The sequence below is a fragment of the Rissa tridactyla genome, chromosome Z (genome assembly GCF_028500815.1).
Source record: "Rissa tridactyla isolate bRisTri1 chromosome Z, bRisTri1.patW.cur.20221130, whole genome shotgun sequence".
In the NCBI taxonomy this organism is placed as follows: domain Eukaryota; kingdom Metazoa; phylum Chordata; class Aves; order Charadriiformes; family Laridae; genus Rissa; species Rissa tridactyla.
Genome location: NC_071497.1, coordinates 77,994,478 through 78,007,874, shown reverse-complemented (window position 1 = coordinate 78,007,874; position 13,397 = coordinate 77,994,478). Strand labels below are relative to the sequence as shown.

Here is a 13,397-nt window from a genome sequence, read left to right as displayed (position 1 = left end):
CCAGAGGTCCCTTCCAACCCATATCATCTGTGATTCTGTGCTGAACGTAGCACATAGCTGGCTACACCAGCTACGAGTACAGTTTAGCCAACAGAAGGGAAATAGACATTGGGCTGCAGCTTTCCATTACTTGGGCTCCCAGCAGTCTGTCACCATAGAAAACCTTCCTAATGTAAGCTTTTATTACAGATAATTACAAAACCTAAGACGGAATAGAATAGTGTCTGGTAAGGCAAGAAGAACAGCCATAAGGAGAAAGGCTCTTGCCAGAAGCAGTTTGCTTGTAGCAAAGGGCTCTTCTCTGAAATGGAGACTACTTCAGGGCTGCCCAGAGGCCACAAGTATCCCTCTGAGCTGAGGGACTTCTCCTACCATGGACAAATAGAATACAAGCAAGGGAAAAACTGGCAAGTTACCTCTCTAATCAGAGTGAACCTGTTAGGAACTCACCTCCGGTCCTCTTCAGAGACTGGAAAAGTGGCTTTGAAACTTATCGCTAATCCTGAGATAGTGGATACAGACTCTAAGACTGCCTTGAGAGCTCCCGTTGCCTATGCAGTGTGTGAGCACCTCATGCAGTCTCCCCTGGTGCCAATATGGACAAAGCACTCAGAGAATGCAGCAGGAAACCAACCACAATTGAACTTATGAAGCTTTACATAAGATTAAATCAACAAGGAAACAAAAGAAGTGTAAGTACTGTCTTTATTCTGTGAAATTATAAAAGAAGAGCTAATCTGAAAACAAATTCCCCACACAGGAGAAGCCACAGCAAACAGGACTTGGTGCAAACCACTGCTGGAGTTTGTTGTAGACTTTGCTTAACCCAGTACTAAAGAGAGTCAGAAAAGTATCTTCTCCAAGATGAATCCTGACAGGACAGGTAGGAAGAGGTTGTCTGGAGGGGCAAACCCAGAACTCACTCTGGCCAAAGCAGAAGCCGGTGTGCACTGGAACCGCCTTAACTTTATGTCCATCATCCCCAGATTGTTTTTTCCATCTCCTACAATATTGCATTCAGAAATGGTGGTGCAACCCTTCATGGCAGCTTTGAGAGACAGTCCACCTACACAGGAGAAGTACACACTATGCATCAGGGGAACCAGTGTCCATAGCTATTCCCTCCCTGGCCAGTGAGGTCCCCGTTTCCACCCGGAGAACTGCCCATTCTTACATCCCATTGGCTCCAAACCCACCAAAGCCATTCCTGTCTGTTCCTATCCCCTGAACAAATTTGAAGCAGCAGTAAAGTCACCTTGGTTGACTTGAAATCCAGAAGGTTTAGGGTTTTTCTTTTCTTTCTTTCTGATGAATAAATATGATTTTTTTTTTAATCAAAATATTTTAAATTTAAATACTAAAAAGCTTTTAGTTTTCTTTCTCTCATTTAAAGATTCTTCTGTTCATACGTTGCCTAACTTCCTAAATAAACCAGGGCTGTGTGACAGCACTCCAGGTGTTCATCATCTCCTCTCTCTGACCCTCTCATGACATTTAAACTGGATGACTATCTCTCAGCCAAAGTTGACATAGGGGTGGAGAAGTCTCAAAGACATTACTGGCTGAGCCATTTATTCAGATAAGTCCATTGTCTGAGGCCTTACAGCATTTAGCCATATCAACAGAGAAACTCCACTCACATGTCCCCTGAGGGAGAGCCTGAAACCTGAACTTGTCTTTTGCCAGTGCTGAGGCATCTACCTGATTAGCATACCCATTCAGATATTCCTGCTCCTGTTGCTTGCTCTCGCTCACACTGCCCGTGTTTCTCTGTTGCAAGGGCTACGGAGGTCTGGAATACTCTGCAGGGCATTTTTATCTCGAATAAAATAACGTATAATGGCACTTCACTAGTTCCTCAGCTTTCTTTGCTTCCCTACACCACTGCTTCCTCTGCACAGCTCATCACACCGCACAGGTCTCTTCAATTTACAGTGGCTGATCAATGAAATCAAGACAAGTTAGGAGCATTATTTATTTCAGTGGTACACTGAATTTATTGCACCACTGTATTTCCATTGCTATGACTAAGAAAATGCTTGTTTTCCTCCATGTTGTCTCTGTGAAATACCTTCTAATTCAGGGTTTGGACAACACATCTATAAAGTGTATACAAAGATCTTCAGGCATCATATCAACTGGGAATGTTACCAACTCGGAGAAACTTCATCCATAACCTCCTTCACCCATATCCGTAACAAGATAACTTTTTTCCAGTCTGCTTTTTCAGCAGATACCACTGCCCTTAATTTCCACATTATTTTTCCTGCCTCCTGGAGCACAGGTGGGATTGCCATGGAACATGCAATCTTTTACCTGCGGCAGGAGAGGAAAGGCAAGTGACCAGGGAGCTTGCTATCTACTTCCCTCCCTCTAATTACAGCTCCTGAGGCAGGAAAAAGATTTCTGAAGGAGAGCATTACATGCTGGTGGTGATCCCAGACATTCAAAGGCTGGAGGTCCCTCACTGGGAAGATCTTTGGGGACATCAAAGGTTCAGCTGCAGCATTCATGGTGAGCGACCTGTCACCGCTTCTCTAGGAGCAGAAGCACCGCTACAACAAACAGTGACTTGTCCCCAGTGACCAGTGTCACCTCATGAGAAAGCCAATGGCTCTCTCTTAGTTTCACCTGAACTTTCACTAAGTAGACAACTGGCTTAGATCCAGATTCATCCTCATGTGTCCTAGCTAGGGATAGCAGCTCCAGGGTCTTGGTCAGATTTACCACATGCCCATGTATCAGGTTGCGTTAGGAGCCCAGTTCTGCTCTTGACCTCAGTTATACCATGCTATGAGGAATCCCGACAGTTATTCATGCATGATGGGGAAGAAGGAAGAAAAAAACACCCCCACCCTTTTATCAGCTTTGAGCATATTTCCTTTCAGTTCTATGTTTCTTCCTCTTTTTTTCTTTCACACTTTCTGCCCATTTTTATTTCTCTGTGATGCTTCGTTTTAGCCTGTTTTTACCCATTTAACCAAAAAGATGAAAGACAGCCCCAGATAAAAGGCAGTTACCGGAATTCATTAACCCAGCAAGGTCAACACACTGGGTTTCGGATCCAGTGCAGTTTACGAGTTCGTTACCGCACTGGAAGGAATCCACGCTGTAGCAGGCGGGACACTGGTATCCATTGGGCACATTGTCCTCTGGTGGCACTGGAAGGAAAGAGACAGGCCATAGCTGGTTTTAACAAAGGAAGGAGAGGAACAAGCCAGGTCATGGCTTAGCCTAGAAAGCCTCACCTCAGGTCAGGGCTGACAGAGAGGGGACGGGGTTTAAGAGAAAAGGGGGCTTACGTGAGACAGAGATTGTTTGACAGTCGTTGCCCGTGCAGCAAGCCAAGTGGCTTCTTGCCTTTACTTTCCCGTAGTTCATGGTGATAGGCCCAAGCTGGCAAATGCTGGATGGCAGGCAGGACTTGATGGATGAAGGGATTGCCATCCCCCCTGTAACAAATTCAAGGCAGCACCGCGTCATTAACCACAAAGTAACTCACTTCCCCTCCCATTAGTTCTCATAGCAGCAGCTGCTAAGCAGCCCTCCTGGGGCTTGAGAAGGGTCTGGGGACAGCAGAGCCACCCCAGAACCAGCAGCAGTGATCCTGGTGATCCCCTCAAAGGATTGAGGTTGCCATCGTATCTGAGACACTATTGAGGAATTTCTCCTTCTCCACGTTGTGCTTAAAGGCAGGAGGAGAGCCCTCCTCACAGCCAGCTGGCCTTGTTATAGGTGTTCACCTTAGCCAAATGGCCCAGCCACAGACCTCACGCGGTGACCCACATGCCTCTGACCCACAGCCCATGCTTCCACATGCACAGTCTGCAGAGCACACAGTCTATCGCAGCCGCAGGCATCCTGACACAGACAAGTCTAGACTTTCCTGTGAACTAAACCCAAAAGGTATAATGGGGGCCAGTCTACTGAGGCCCCGCCAGCGTTCTGAGGAGGAAAGGTGGCTTTGCACAAACAGAGGGAACACATGCACTGGAGCTGCCGGCACCAAAGCTCGTAGGATATGAGATAACCTCCAGTCTAAAAGCCAACAGTCACTTTACTGAAGTTAGTCGATGACCGAGGCCATGTCACTAAGACAACCATCTGTGCAGTTGTGCTAGTCCTCAGCACCAGTCTCTGGCTTATCAGCCAAGGGGACATGGTGATAGCTCAGCCCTGGTGGTGCGAGGAGGCTGCCTGGTATCCTCTTCCCTGCTTGAGGAAGGGAGTCAGATGCAGACCAGTTTCTCCCTTTGCTCATGGCCAGTGAACTGTCAGTGCCAGATGCCAGCAGCCTTTTGTCCCTCACAGGCCAGCCTCTCAACCCAACTGCTCACCTTAGCCAGAATTAAAAGCCAGTGTCTCCTCCCATTACGCTGCCTACGTCCTCCCCTCCCCAACTAAGAACCAAGCCCTCCCAGCAGGAAGCTGCTGCTCAAGATAGAGGAATAGAGGCCTTTTCCCATCCCAGACCATCCTGATCTCTGGATCCTCTGTCAGTGAAAAGGAAAATGAATAGCTTAGTTTGAGGAAGAGGAGGCTGAGGGGAGACCTCATCACTCTCTACAACTACTTGAAAGGCCATTGTAGAGAGGTTGGTGCTGGTCTCTTCTCACAGGTAATTAGCGATAGAACAAGAGGGAATGGGTTCAAGTTGCAGCAGGGTAGGTTTAGACTGGACATTAGGAAAAAATTCTTCACAGAAAGAGTGGTCAGCCACTGGAATAGGCTGCCCAGGGAGGTGGTGGAGTCACCATCCCTGGATATGTTTTAGACTCGTTTAGATTCTATGATTCTATGATTCTTATCCAAGGACTCACCGTAAGGCCAGTGACAAAGGTGGGGAGAGACACGTGTCCCCCAACCCCACTCTGAACACTGCGCCGGCGTACAGCTACAGTGGATGTCTCACCTACCTAACATGACCTCGTGCAGAATGATGCCACAGGTATCTTCACCACCACTACAGGTTTTCATGGGGCCAGAGCAGCTTTTTCCTATGCTGTGACAAACCTCACACTGAAGGGAGGTCCCTGGGGAAAGAAGGAGGACACATTCCTGGGTAGCAGTCATGAGGGATGTCACTTCCCCTTTCATCGACCTTTTCCTTCAGCACTTAATCAGCACTTTTCACATTCCTCTTCCCTTCTTTTTCCTGTTTTATTGCACAATTTGTGTGTTCTTCTCCGTTACTTCTATTATTATTTATTCTAATATGAACTTGAATTTGGGCAAGAGAGGAGAAGCCATTTTGGGACAGCATTTTACATTTTAGGCACCAATACCCAGCCAGCTTCCCTTGTCTCCTATGTGATGATGTTTGCTTGGTTTCCCTCGGGTTGCTAAGGCAAGTGTCCCCACAACCCCCTCCATCCTGGCAGGCATTCAGTTGTCCCTGGATTCCTGGGCCCTAAATCCTCTCTTTGCAGTGAGCACGGGCACCCAAGCTCTGGGGATCAGGAGGCTGCTAGTGGGTATTGGCTGTGCTATGTACTAACTGGGAGTGGCACATCTCTTTGTAGGAATTAGGGGAAACCACTTTACCAACTGCCTGCTGGAAGCAGATTAGAATATGAGGCAGTCAGCAGGAAACATTTAGAAAGGAATAAAGTGATCATCAGCAGAGGACAAACAGTATGTCTTCCCTGACACACACTCATCAGGGCCCAAGGGTCCAGCATGTAGATTAAGAGGTCTAGGGCACGTGTCAGTTCCCTAAACCCAGGTGGCCATCTAAGGCACCTTGCGGTGGCTGTGACATCTACATGAGGTGGCAGGTATGACACAAGACCTCCAAGACTCTTCTGGAGTAGAGCTGAAGGACAACTGAAATGACATAACGTCAAAAATGCCACACAACCCTGGGCATGAGCAAAATAAATAAGCCCCTAAATTCAGGGAAAATTGTGGCCAGAGAGCGATTCAACCGACCAAAGGTCTGTCTGCCTCAGTGTAACCTGAATGACTCCCGTCACTGACCCAGCTAGATCACCAGTGACCACGGCAGGAGCTTAGGCAGCCAGTTCACATTGTAAATGCCTACACCTTCATCTGCAAGTTGGCTCATAGCACCAAGAATCCCCCAAGACCAGCCACCCCTCTGCAGTGCAAATCCCCCCAGATGAGGGCTTCCTACGGCTCAGACGTCAGGAATGGCCCCTCGCACACGGCATCCATTCCCAGACTTCTTCCAAGTCTCACAGCCCCACAGCTCCCAACGGAAAACTCACCTGGGTCCAGGAAAGCCAGGAAGAAGCTGAGACCAAGGGAAACTTTCATGCTGATGCGATGTAAGCAGAGAGATCTGCCAAGCCTTGCTGAACACAGCACTGTGACTTTATGAACTGGAGGAAAAGAGGATGTTTCGGGGAAGTGGAGGTTGAGGAAGTTCTCTGAAGAATATAGACACTGCAGAGCACTAGCATCAGTGTTTGTTTTTTCATTTAAAGCGCAAGTTATGCCTTTTCCTCCACATGAGGAAAGCTGTTTGTCTTTTCCAGTCTAGACTAGGCAGCCTGTGAGGAAAGACTGGCTTGCCTGGAGTCTATCAGGTATGTCTCTGCTGCAACTGTTGTTTAAACAACGTTCAGCCTCTGCCATACATATGAATGACGGAGAAGAAACCGTCTGAACAGCCCTGTTGTACTCTCACCATTAGGCCCAAAGAAGCAAAGTGTAGCAAGGGCCAGCTGGGAATTTTCCCCATGGCTGAGTTTTTGCTGGCTGGTTTCCCATCTTCCTTCCCATCAGACAGTCAGGAGCTCTCATACACTGAGTACAACGGCAAAGCAGGGATCTTCTTCTCCAAGCTGGCATGCAGCTTCTGTTTGCAAAACAACTGCCAATGCACACCTTGGAGCAGGCTCAGTCAAGGGTTCCTGGGGTTGAATGCATCCGAGCTGCAACACAGGTCCTCCAGGGTGCAGGTTTTCATTGGAAGTTGTTACGAAAGTCTCCTATTGTACCTCTGGGCTTTAAATCAAACCAGCCAGCAGAGAGAAAGCATCAATGTGGCTGTGAGACAGCCTGGTCACAGCTTAGGTAATGTTATATAGGCTTTCCGTGCACTGAGCTCTCATGGTGAGCTAACGCCAAGCAGCAGTGATCAACGTGCTGTTGGCTCAAGGGCTCCCTGTCCCACGTGAAGGCTTTATTAGGATGTGCTGAACACTGAAGCTGTTCCCTACCCTGAAGATACCCTCTATACTCCTGTCCTGCACCAGATCAGACACAGCCAGTTAGTTTATGGTCCTCCAGGACTTTTCCCATTGACAGCAATGAAGATCTGAAATACGCCCTTGTGCCCCCTCTCACCTGCACTGTCAGCTCCTTGGGCAAGATATGGCTCCACGTAGACTTTTTGCTCTGCAGCACAGCAGGGTTGCTGGGATTATCTGCCCTCCAGACACAGGGGCAACCCAAACAACAAGTCCTCCACAGCAGGGGCACACAGACCACACACATAGAGAGAGAATGAATCACAAATATGAGGTGCGAGGACCTTGCAAGGCTCACCCAGTCCCTCCTGCCTCCCAGAACAACATCTGCCTCTGGGGATGTGCTATGTAGCAGGGAAATCCAGTCTGCTGGGGAGGGAGTCTCACCTTCAACCTGGCAGGGCTAGGTGTTTGGTGATGAGCAGAGAGGGTTTCACTGATGAGGTTTCCTAGTGATGCTCAAATGGGCGAAGTGTTGCTCCTGGCTCCACCAAATCCATAGAGAAAAATCACAGGTTTTGCTGATCTTTCCACTCACACTTTTGCTTTGATTTTCTGTTTGTCCCTCCCACCTTACTATCTGCTTTTCCCATTTGGGACTAGCATCATCAGAGAAAAAGTGGGTTTGTGACATTTCCAAATACATTAAGCAGTCCAGTGGGACCTCTTCTTAGCTAAGCCCACAACACTATGAGAATGGAAATTAGTGCAAACACACTGGATAAAAACCTAGGTCCCCCAAAGTCCATAAAGCTAGTATCACAAGAATAAAAGGGAGAATGATATCATCGCCTTGAATTTCTTTTTCAGCTCAGAAATGGTCTCACGCCACAGTAGATACATTTTAATGGAATCAAACTTCTGACTGCAGCCAATCCGGGATTAAAGTTCATTCCTGTTTGGTCTTAACCAGCCCTCAGACTGAGTAAAACCCTGTCCCCAGGCAGGCTGGGGTACTCAGATCAGGGTGATCCTGACATTTAACTACACGTGGGTCTGCAGACACAGACAGTTAGATGGGTGGATGAGGCTGACTGGTGATTTTAATTTCATGCCCTTTCATTTAAGATGATTACTGACGTGCCTGGGGGATTTTCCCTGAATGACATGACTGCACTAGCCCCACTGAATTATATTGAACTCACCTGTTTCCCACCTCTCATGGAGGGAGGGTGTGAAGCTACAGCCTTTTCATGTGCATTTTTAGAGATGAAGCCAAGCGTAGCAAGGAGGAGCCATAATCTGTGGTAATAAGAGACCTGGAAAATAAGACTTATGAGAGAAGATGGAAACAATAAAGGCACTCAAGGGACACCCAGTCATATCCCGCATATCTGCAAAACCAAGGGCTGGATAGGAAAAACTATCACAGGAAGCTTAGATTAGGCATTGGGGGAATTTTTTAATGGTGGCAATAGTGAAGTTGATTGCCTTGGAAAGTGTGGATCCTCCATCCTGAGTGGCTTAGGAAAACCAAGCCAGACAAACGTCTATTAGAGGAATATTTAAGTTGATAGGATCCTGCTCCAGGGCTGAAATGTGGATTAGATGCTGCCTCTCAAGATCCTTTCTAAATTTGTTCTTATACTTTAATTTCATGGTGTGCATGAAGCTTCTGTCTTCCGCAGCATGTCCCTGTTTCCTGAAGCTAGAGGAGGGTGATAATACAATAGTTACACTGTACACGGAGGTGAGGTGCAGGCTGCGGAGGTCAGAGAAAATTGTGAGGTGAGAGCAGTTAGAAATCCAAACCAGAAAATAGCATTGGCAGGAAGGTGAGAAGAAGGGGATATGTTCAAAAGAAACATGTTCAGTAGAAGAAAGACGCCCATCTAAGCTAGAGCATGGACAAAAATCATATGTGAATTTGTCATGCAGGCTTGTGGCAGAAAATGCCAGTGGGTTTCGTAGAATCATTTAGGTTGGAAAAGACCCTTAAGATCATTGAGTCCAACCATTAACCCAATACTACCAAGTCCACCACTAAACCATGTCCCTAAACGCCACATCTACGTGTCTTTTAAATACCTCCAGGGATGACAACTCAACCACTTCCCTGGGCAGCCTGTTCCAATGCTTGACAACCCTTTCAGTGAAAATTTTTTCCTAATATACATCCTAAACCTGCCCTGGTGCAACTTGAGGCTGTTTCCTCTCATCCTAAGAGCCCAAATATAAAGATATGTCATCAAAACATGAAGCTAACGAACTAGGTTTATATTACAGCTGAAGAACCCAGGTCAGAAAGCTCTGAAAAAAGTAAGAAAATTGGCAAAGGTTTGACAAAGAATGGAAAATATAGAAAGGGCTGCAGGTACACAGCTTGTGTAGGAGATGACCTAGACAGACTGGTGAGCTGGGCAGAGAATAAGCTAATGAGGTTCAACAAGGACAAGTGTAGGGTCCTGCACCTGGGAAGGAAGAACGTCAGGCACCAATATAGGTTAGGGGGGGACCTGCTAGAAAGCAGCTCTGAAGAAAAGGATCTGGGGGTCTTGGTAGACAGTAGATTACCCATGAGCAAGCAATGTGCCCTTGTTGCCAAGAAGGCCAATGGAATTCTGGGCTGCATAGGGAAGAGTGTGGACAGCAGGTCAGGGAGGTCATTCTCTCCCTCTACTCTGGTGAGGCCACAACTGGAGTACTGTGTCCAGTTTTGGGCTCCCCAGTTCAAGAGAGACAGGGAACTACTGGAGAGACTCCAGCATAGGACAACAAAAATGATTGAGGGATTGGAGCATTACCCTTATGAGGAAAGGCTGAGAGAGCTGGGACTCCTTAGCCTGGAGAAGAGAAGGCGGAGCAGAGATCTTATTAATGTTTACAAGTATCTAAAGGGTGGGTTTAAGGAGGATGGAGCCAGACTTTTTTTCAGTGATTGCCAGTAACAGGACGAGGGGTAATGGGCACAAGCTAGAACATAGGAAGTTCCGATAAAATGTGAGAAAAAACAGAGTAACAGAGCACTGGAACAGGCTGCCCAGGGAGGTTGTGGAGTCCCCTTCTCTGGAGACTTTCAAGACCCGCCTGGATGCAGTCCTGATTAATGTGTTCTGGGCAATCCTGCTTTAGCAGGGGAGTTGGACTAGATGATCTCTAGAGGTCCCTTCCAACTCTGAAATTCCGTGATTCCATGATTCCGTGAGATGCTGGGGAAAAGCCTTATAGAGACCTAACTAGGGTTGAAATAGAAGGAGATCACATTGAAATAGAAGGAGGTGCTCAAGGGAGAATGACAATGATGGCTTTAAGAAAGAAGAAGTGAGATTAGAGCTAAGGGTAAACCCTCCAATGGTGAGATCAGCTAGGGCCTGGATGAGCACCCTGTTTCTGTGATGAAACACTTGAAAATGAGCCAAAAGGACAGTGTGCCTAGGTTGAGGGCGAAGCTGACAAAGCCCTAGGACCCGGCAAGTGCACTGCAGCTGCCAGCCCTCCTCCCTCACAGTCACTACGGCTTTGAGGGCTGGAAGAATCATGACGAAGGCTCCCCTCCCAGCAGCTGGGAAGCCAACAAAGCACTTTCTGCAGCGGAGGACAAAAACAAGAACTTAGGCAGAGACCTTTGTGAGGCAGCTGCTCAGCTCAGAGGCACAGCTCATGTAGGCAATCTAAATCCAACGAATGCATCTCACTAAATGCCTCGTTTGCAGATATCCTCATCTGCAGTCATCCTTTGGGGAACAGGCCGTATTTATTTGGGATTCACTGCAGGTCACTGACTCTGTGAAATGACATCTGACTCAGGAAGTCCCAACACTGCAGTAGGTGAGGCTGACAGAGTAATACTGAGACAGGAGTATCATACACGTTTGCTCTGTTCTTCCTCAGGGCTCTGCTTATGTCCACTGGTGAGGTTTTGGGTTGGTTTTTTTCCAGGCTCCTACCCCCAGCAGAGCATGAGTACTGCATCCTGCAGCCAGCTCCAGGGATGAGCACCTCTTGGGTAAGTTTCGGCCACGCACCACCTGCAGCAGCATCTTGATGGGGTGGGGGTGGCTGGAGATGAGCAGAGCAGCCCCCATGACACCGGCTGCCACTGCTCGTAGCTGAGCAGAGAAGGGGAGCAGGTGAGGCTCAAATCAAAGGAGAGACCTGAGGAAGAATATGGTTGCTTGCATGCTCCAAGCCATGGATGATGTAGTCAGATGCAAGTCACCGTGTCAGGTTGAAGCCCTGTACACAAGGTCCTTGCATGGTCTTGGTGCTCAGGTGGGTCCAGAGGGATACCTATGCTGGTGGCAGCCACATCAGTACTGTCCCCCGCTGTCCCCATGTTACCAGAACACAGCTCCAAAACCAGGATGGAGAGTCTATCATGCCCTTAATAACCATTTTCAACCCCAGTGTGCCTCCTCCTCTTCTTCTGTTGGAGGACAGTCCTGACTCTTAAGCCTCACTAGGCTAACATTTGGGCTGTACTAACATGAGGCTGCCTGTGGCCGCAGGGCCCTGTCCACCCCCAACAGGTGTACGCTGGTTCTAACACCACCAGTGAGAGAAAACAAGTCAAAAAAGCCCAGGCATAGCTTCTGCAGGAACAAATAGAGCAAAGGTATCTCTCTTACCTCTCTTTACCCACGGTGCAAGAGGACAGAGCCACAACATGTTGGGACATTTCAACAGTGAAGTCATCCACAGCCCATAAAAAAAAGCTGTAGAAGAAGAATCAAACCCACCCATTTTCTGAGCCATTCCTTGTTCTGCAGAACAGAGATGGGAAAAACCTGACAATCTAGTTAACCAGGCAAGGAAATGTAAGACAACAACCCTAATCACATCATGCAGGGATTACTACGCCTGTCCCAAAGAGTGAGAGCAGGAGGAGTCTCACTGCTTGCTTGCTGGCTGCAGGCTGAAGAAGCTTTTGTTGGTCATTTGTTTCAGCTGTGATTGCACAAATTAATAAACCAGCCAGGTGGTGGGATATCAACGTAAATCTAATTGCTGCTCCTGATTAGGATCTTCTCAATAACCCGCAAGGCACCCCCTCAGCTGTGTTGCCCCCAAGTGCTTCACCAGCTAACCCTAGCCCAGGCCAGAAAGGAGGGGAGTTACTGCATCTCCCCACCTGCTGGGCTCAGTGCTTGAAACGGGAGCTGGGGAGGGTGGGCTGGTGGCACCCAGATGGTTCAAAGGACCAAAGCCATCCCTGCTGCCTACACGGGAGCTCACAGTCAGTCCTAAGGGCTTGTCAGCGAGGACGTTCATGCATGCCTGGAAGAGCAGCACGCCTCTAATAGGGTGCTAATTGTCACACATTAATTTCCCATGAGGACCCTTCTGTGCAGAGCTGTGTATTTACTTCGGAAGCAATGCTGCTTTCACTAGTAGGTTGCCAGCAATGTGGCAAGGGGGAACCACTTCCCAAAATGGAGCTCAGCCCCCCTCGTGGGGGGCTGTGATAGCAATGGGCTGACCCAGGGCAAAGGGGGTCTCCGACAGCACGGAGCCACCACCAGCTCAGGTGCACTGAGCCCTGTCCTTGCTCCCATCCCCAGCCATGGGCTCCCTCCTGCCTCTGGCCAGCACCAGATATGTCCTGCCTGAAAACACCCTTGAGGGGTTGGTTTCCAGCCGGGTCAGTCCCTTAAGGGGAAAGCTCCTGTCAGCAAAGTGTTTGGGAACCAGGGAAGAGAAGCTGAAGGCTGGAAATAATATTAATGTAATAACATGAAACTGCTGCTTAAAGCTTTTCTCTTGTGGTGAAAAAAGATGGCATTTAACATGTTATCACACATATACAACACCACTATAGTGAAAATACACACAGTCAAATTACTGACTATTATCAAATTATGTAACTTCATTTTTCAAGAGATCAAGACATTTAAAGGGACATTTTATTTTGCCTTTGATCCTGCACCATTTATGGCAATGATGACATTAACACTGACGAATTTTTTGTACCCTCTCCAGCATGTATCTTTTCAATTGAAATAATTGCCAGGGAATCCAGCTGCTTTCCAGGTGTACTGGAATGAAGATAGATTTGCGTACATGTTAGCATGTTGAACGAGCTTTCTTTTCTGGCATTAATGATCAGCAATGTCATCTTCAGGCAATCAAGACAACAGCAACTACTTAATCCACTGGTGGATGATGTAAAAAGTAAGTCCTTATTAGATATTCACTGCCCTTGTTAGACAGTCATATCTCATCCTCCTCTTAAGGGGCTTG

The 13,397-nt window shown here is 47.8% G+C and overlaps 1 protein-coding gene across 1 annotated transcript; it reads right to left on the bottom strand.

Moving 5' to 3' along the window:
• Positions 1–688: 688 nt before the first annotated feature.
• On the bottom strand, positions 689–6,364 carry LOC128903106 (phospholipase A2 inhibitor NAI-like). Its single transcript, XM_054187021.1, has 5 exons — positions 6,231–6,364; positions 4,917–5,033; positions 3,303–3,452; positions 3,021–3,161; positions 689–1,066 (listed from the first exon to the last, which is right to left on the bottom strand). Exons 1-5 carry the CDS (start codon positions 6,277–6,279, stop codon positions 843–845), a joined length of 681 nt encoding a protein of 226 aa, XP_054042996.1. The 5' UTR covers positions 6,280–6,364; the 3' UTR covers positions 689–842.
• Positions 6,365–13,397: the final 7,033 nt, after the last annotated feature.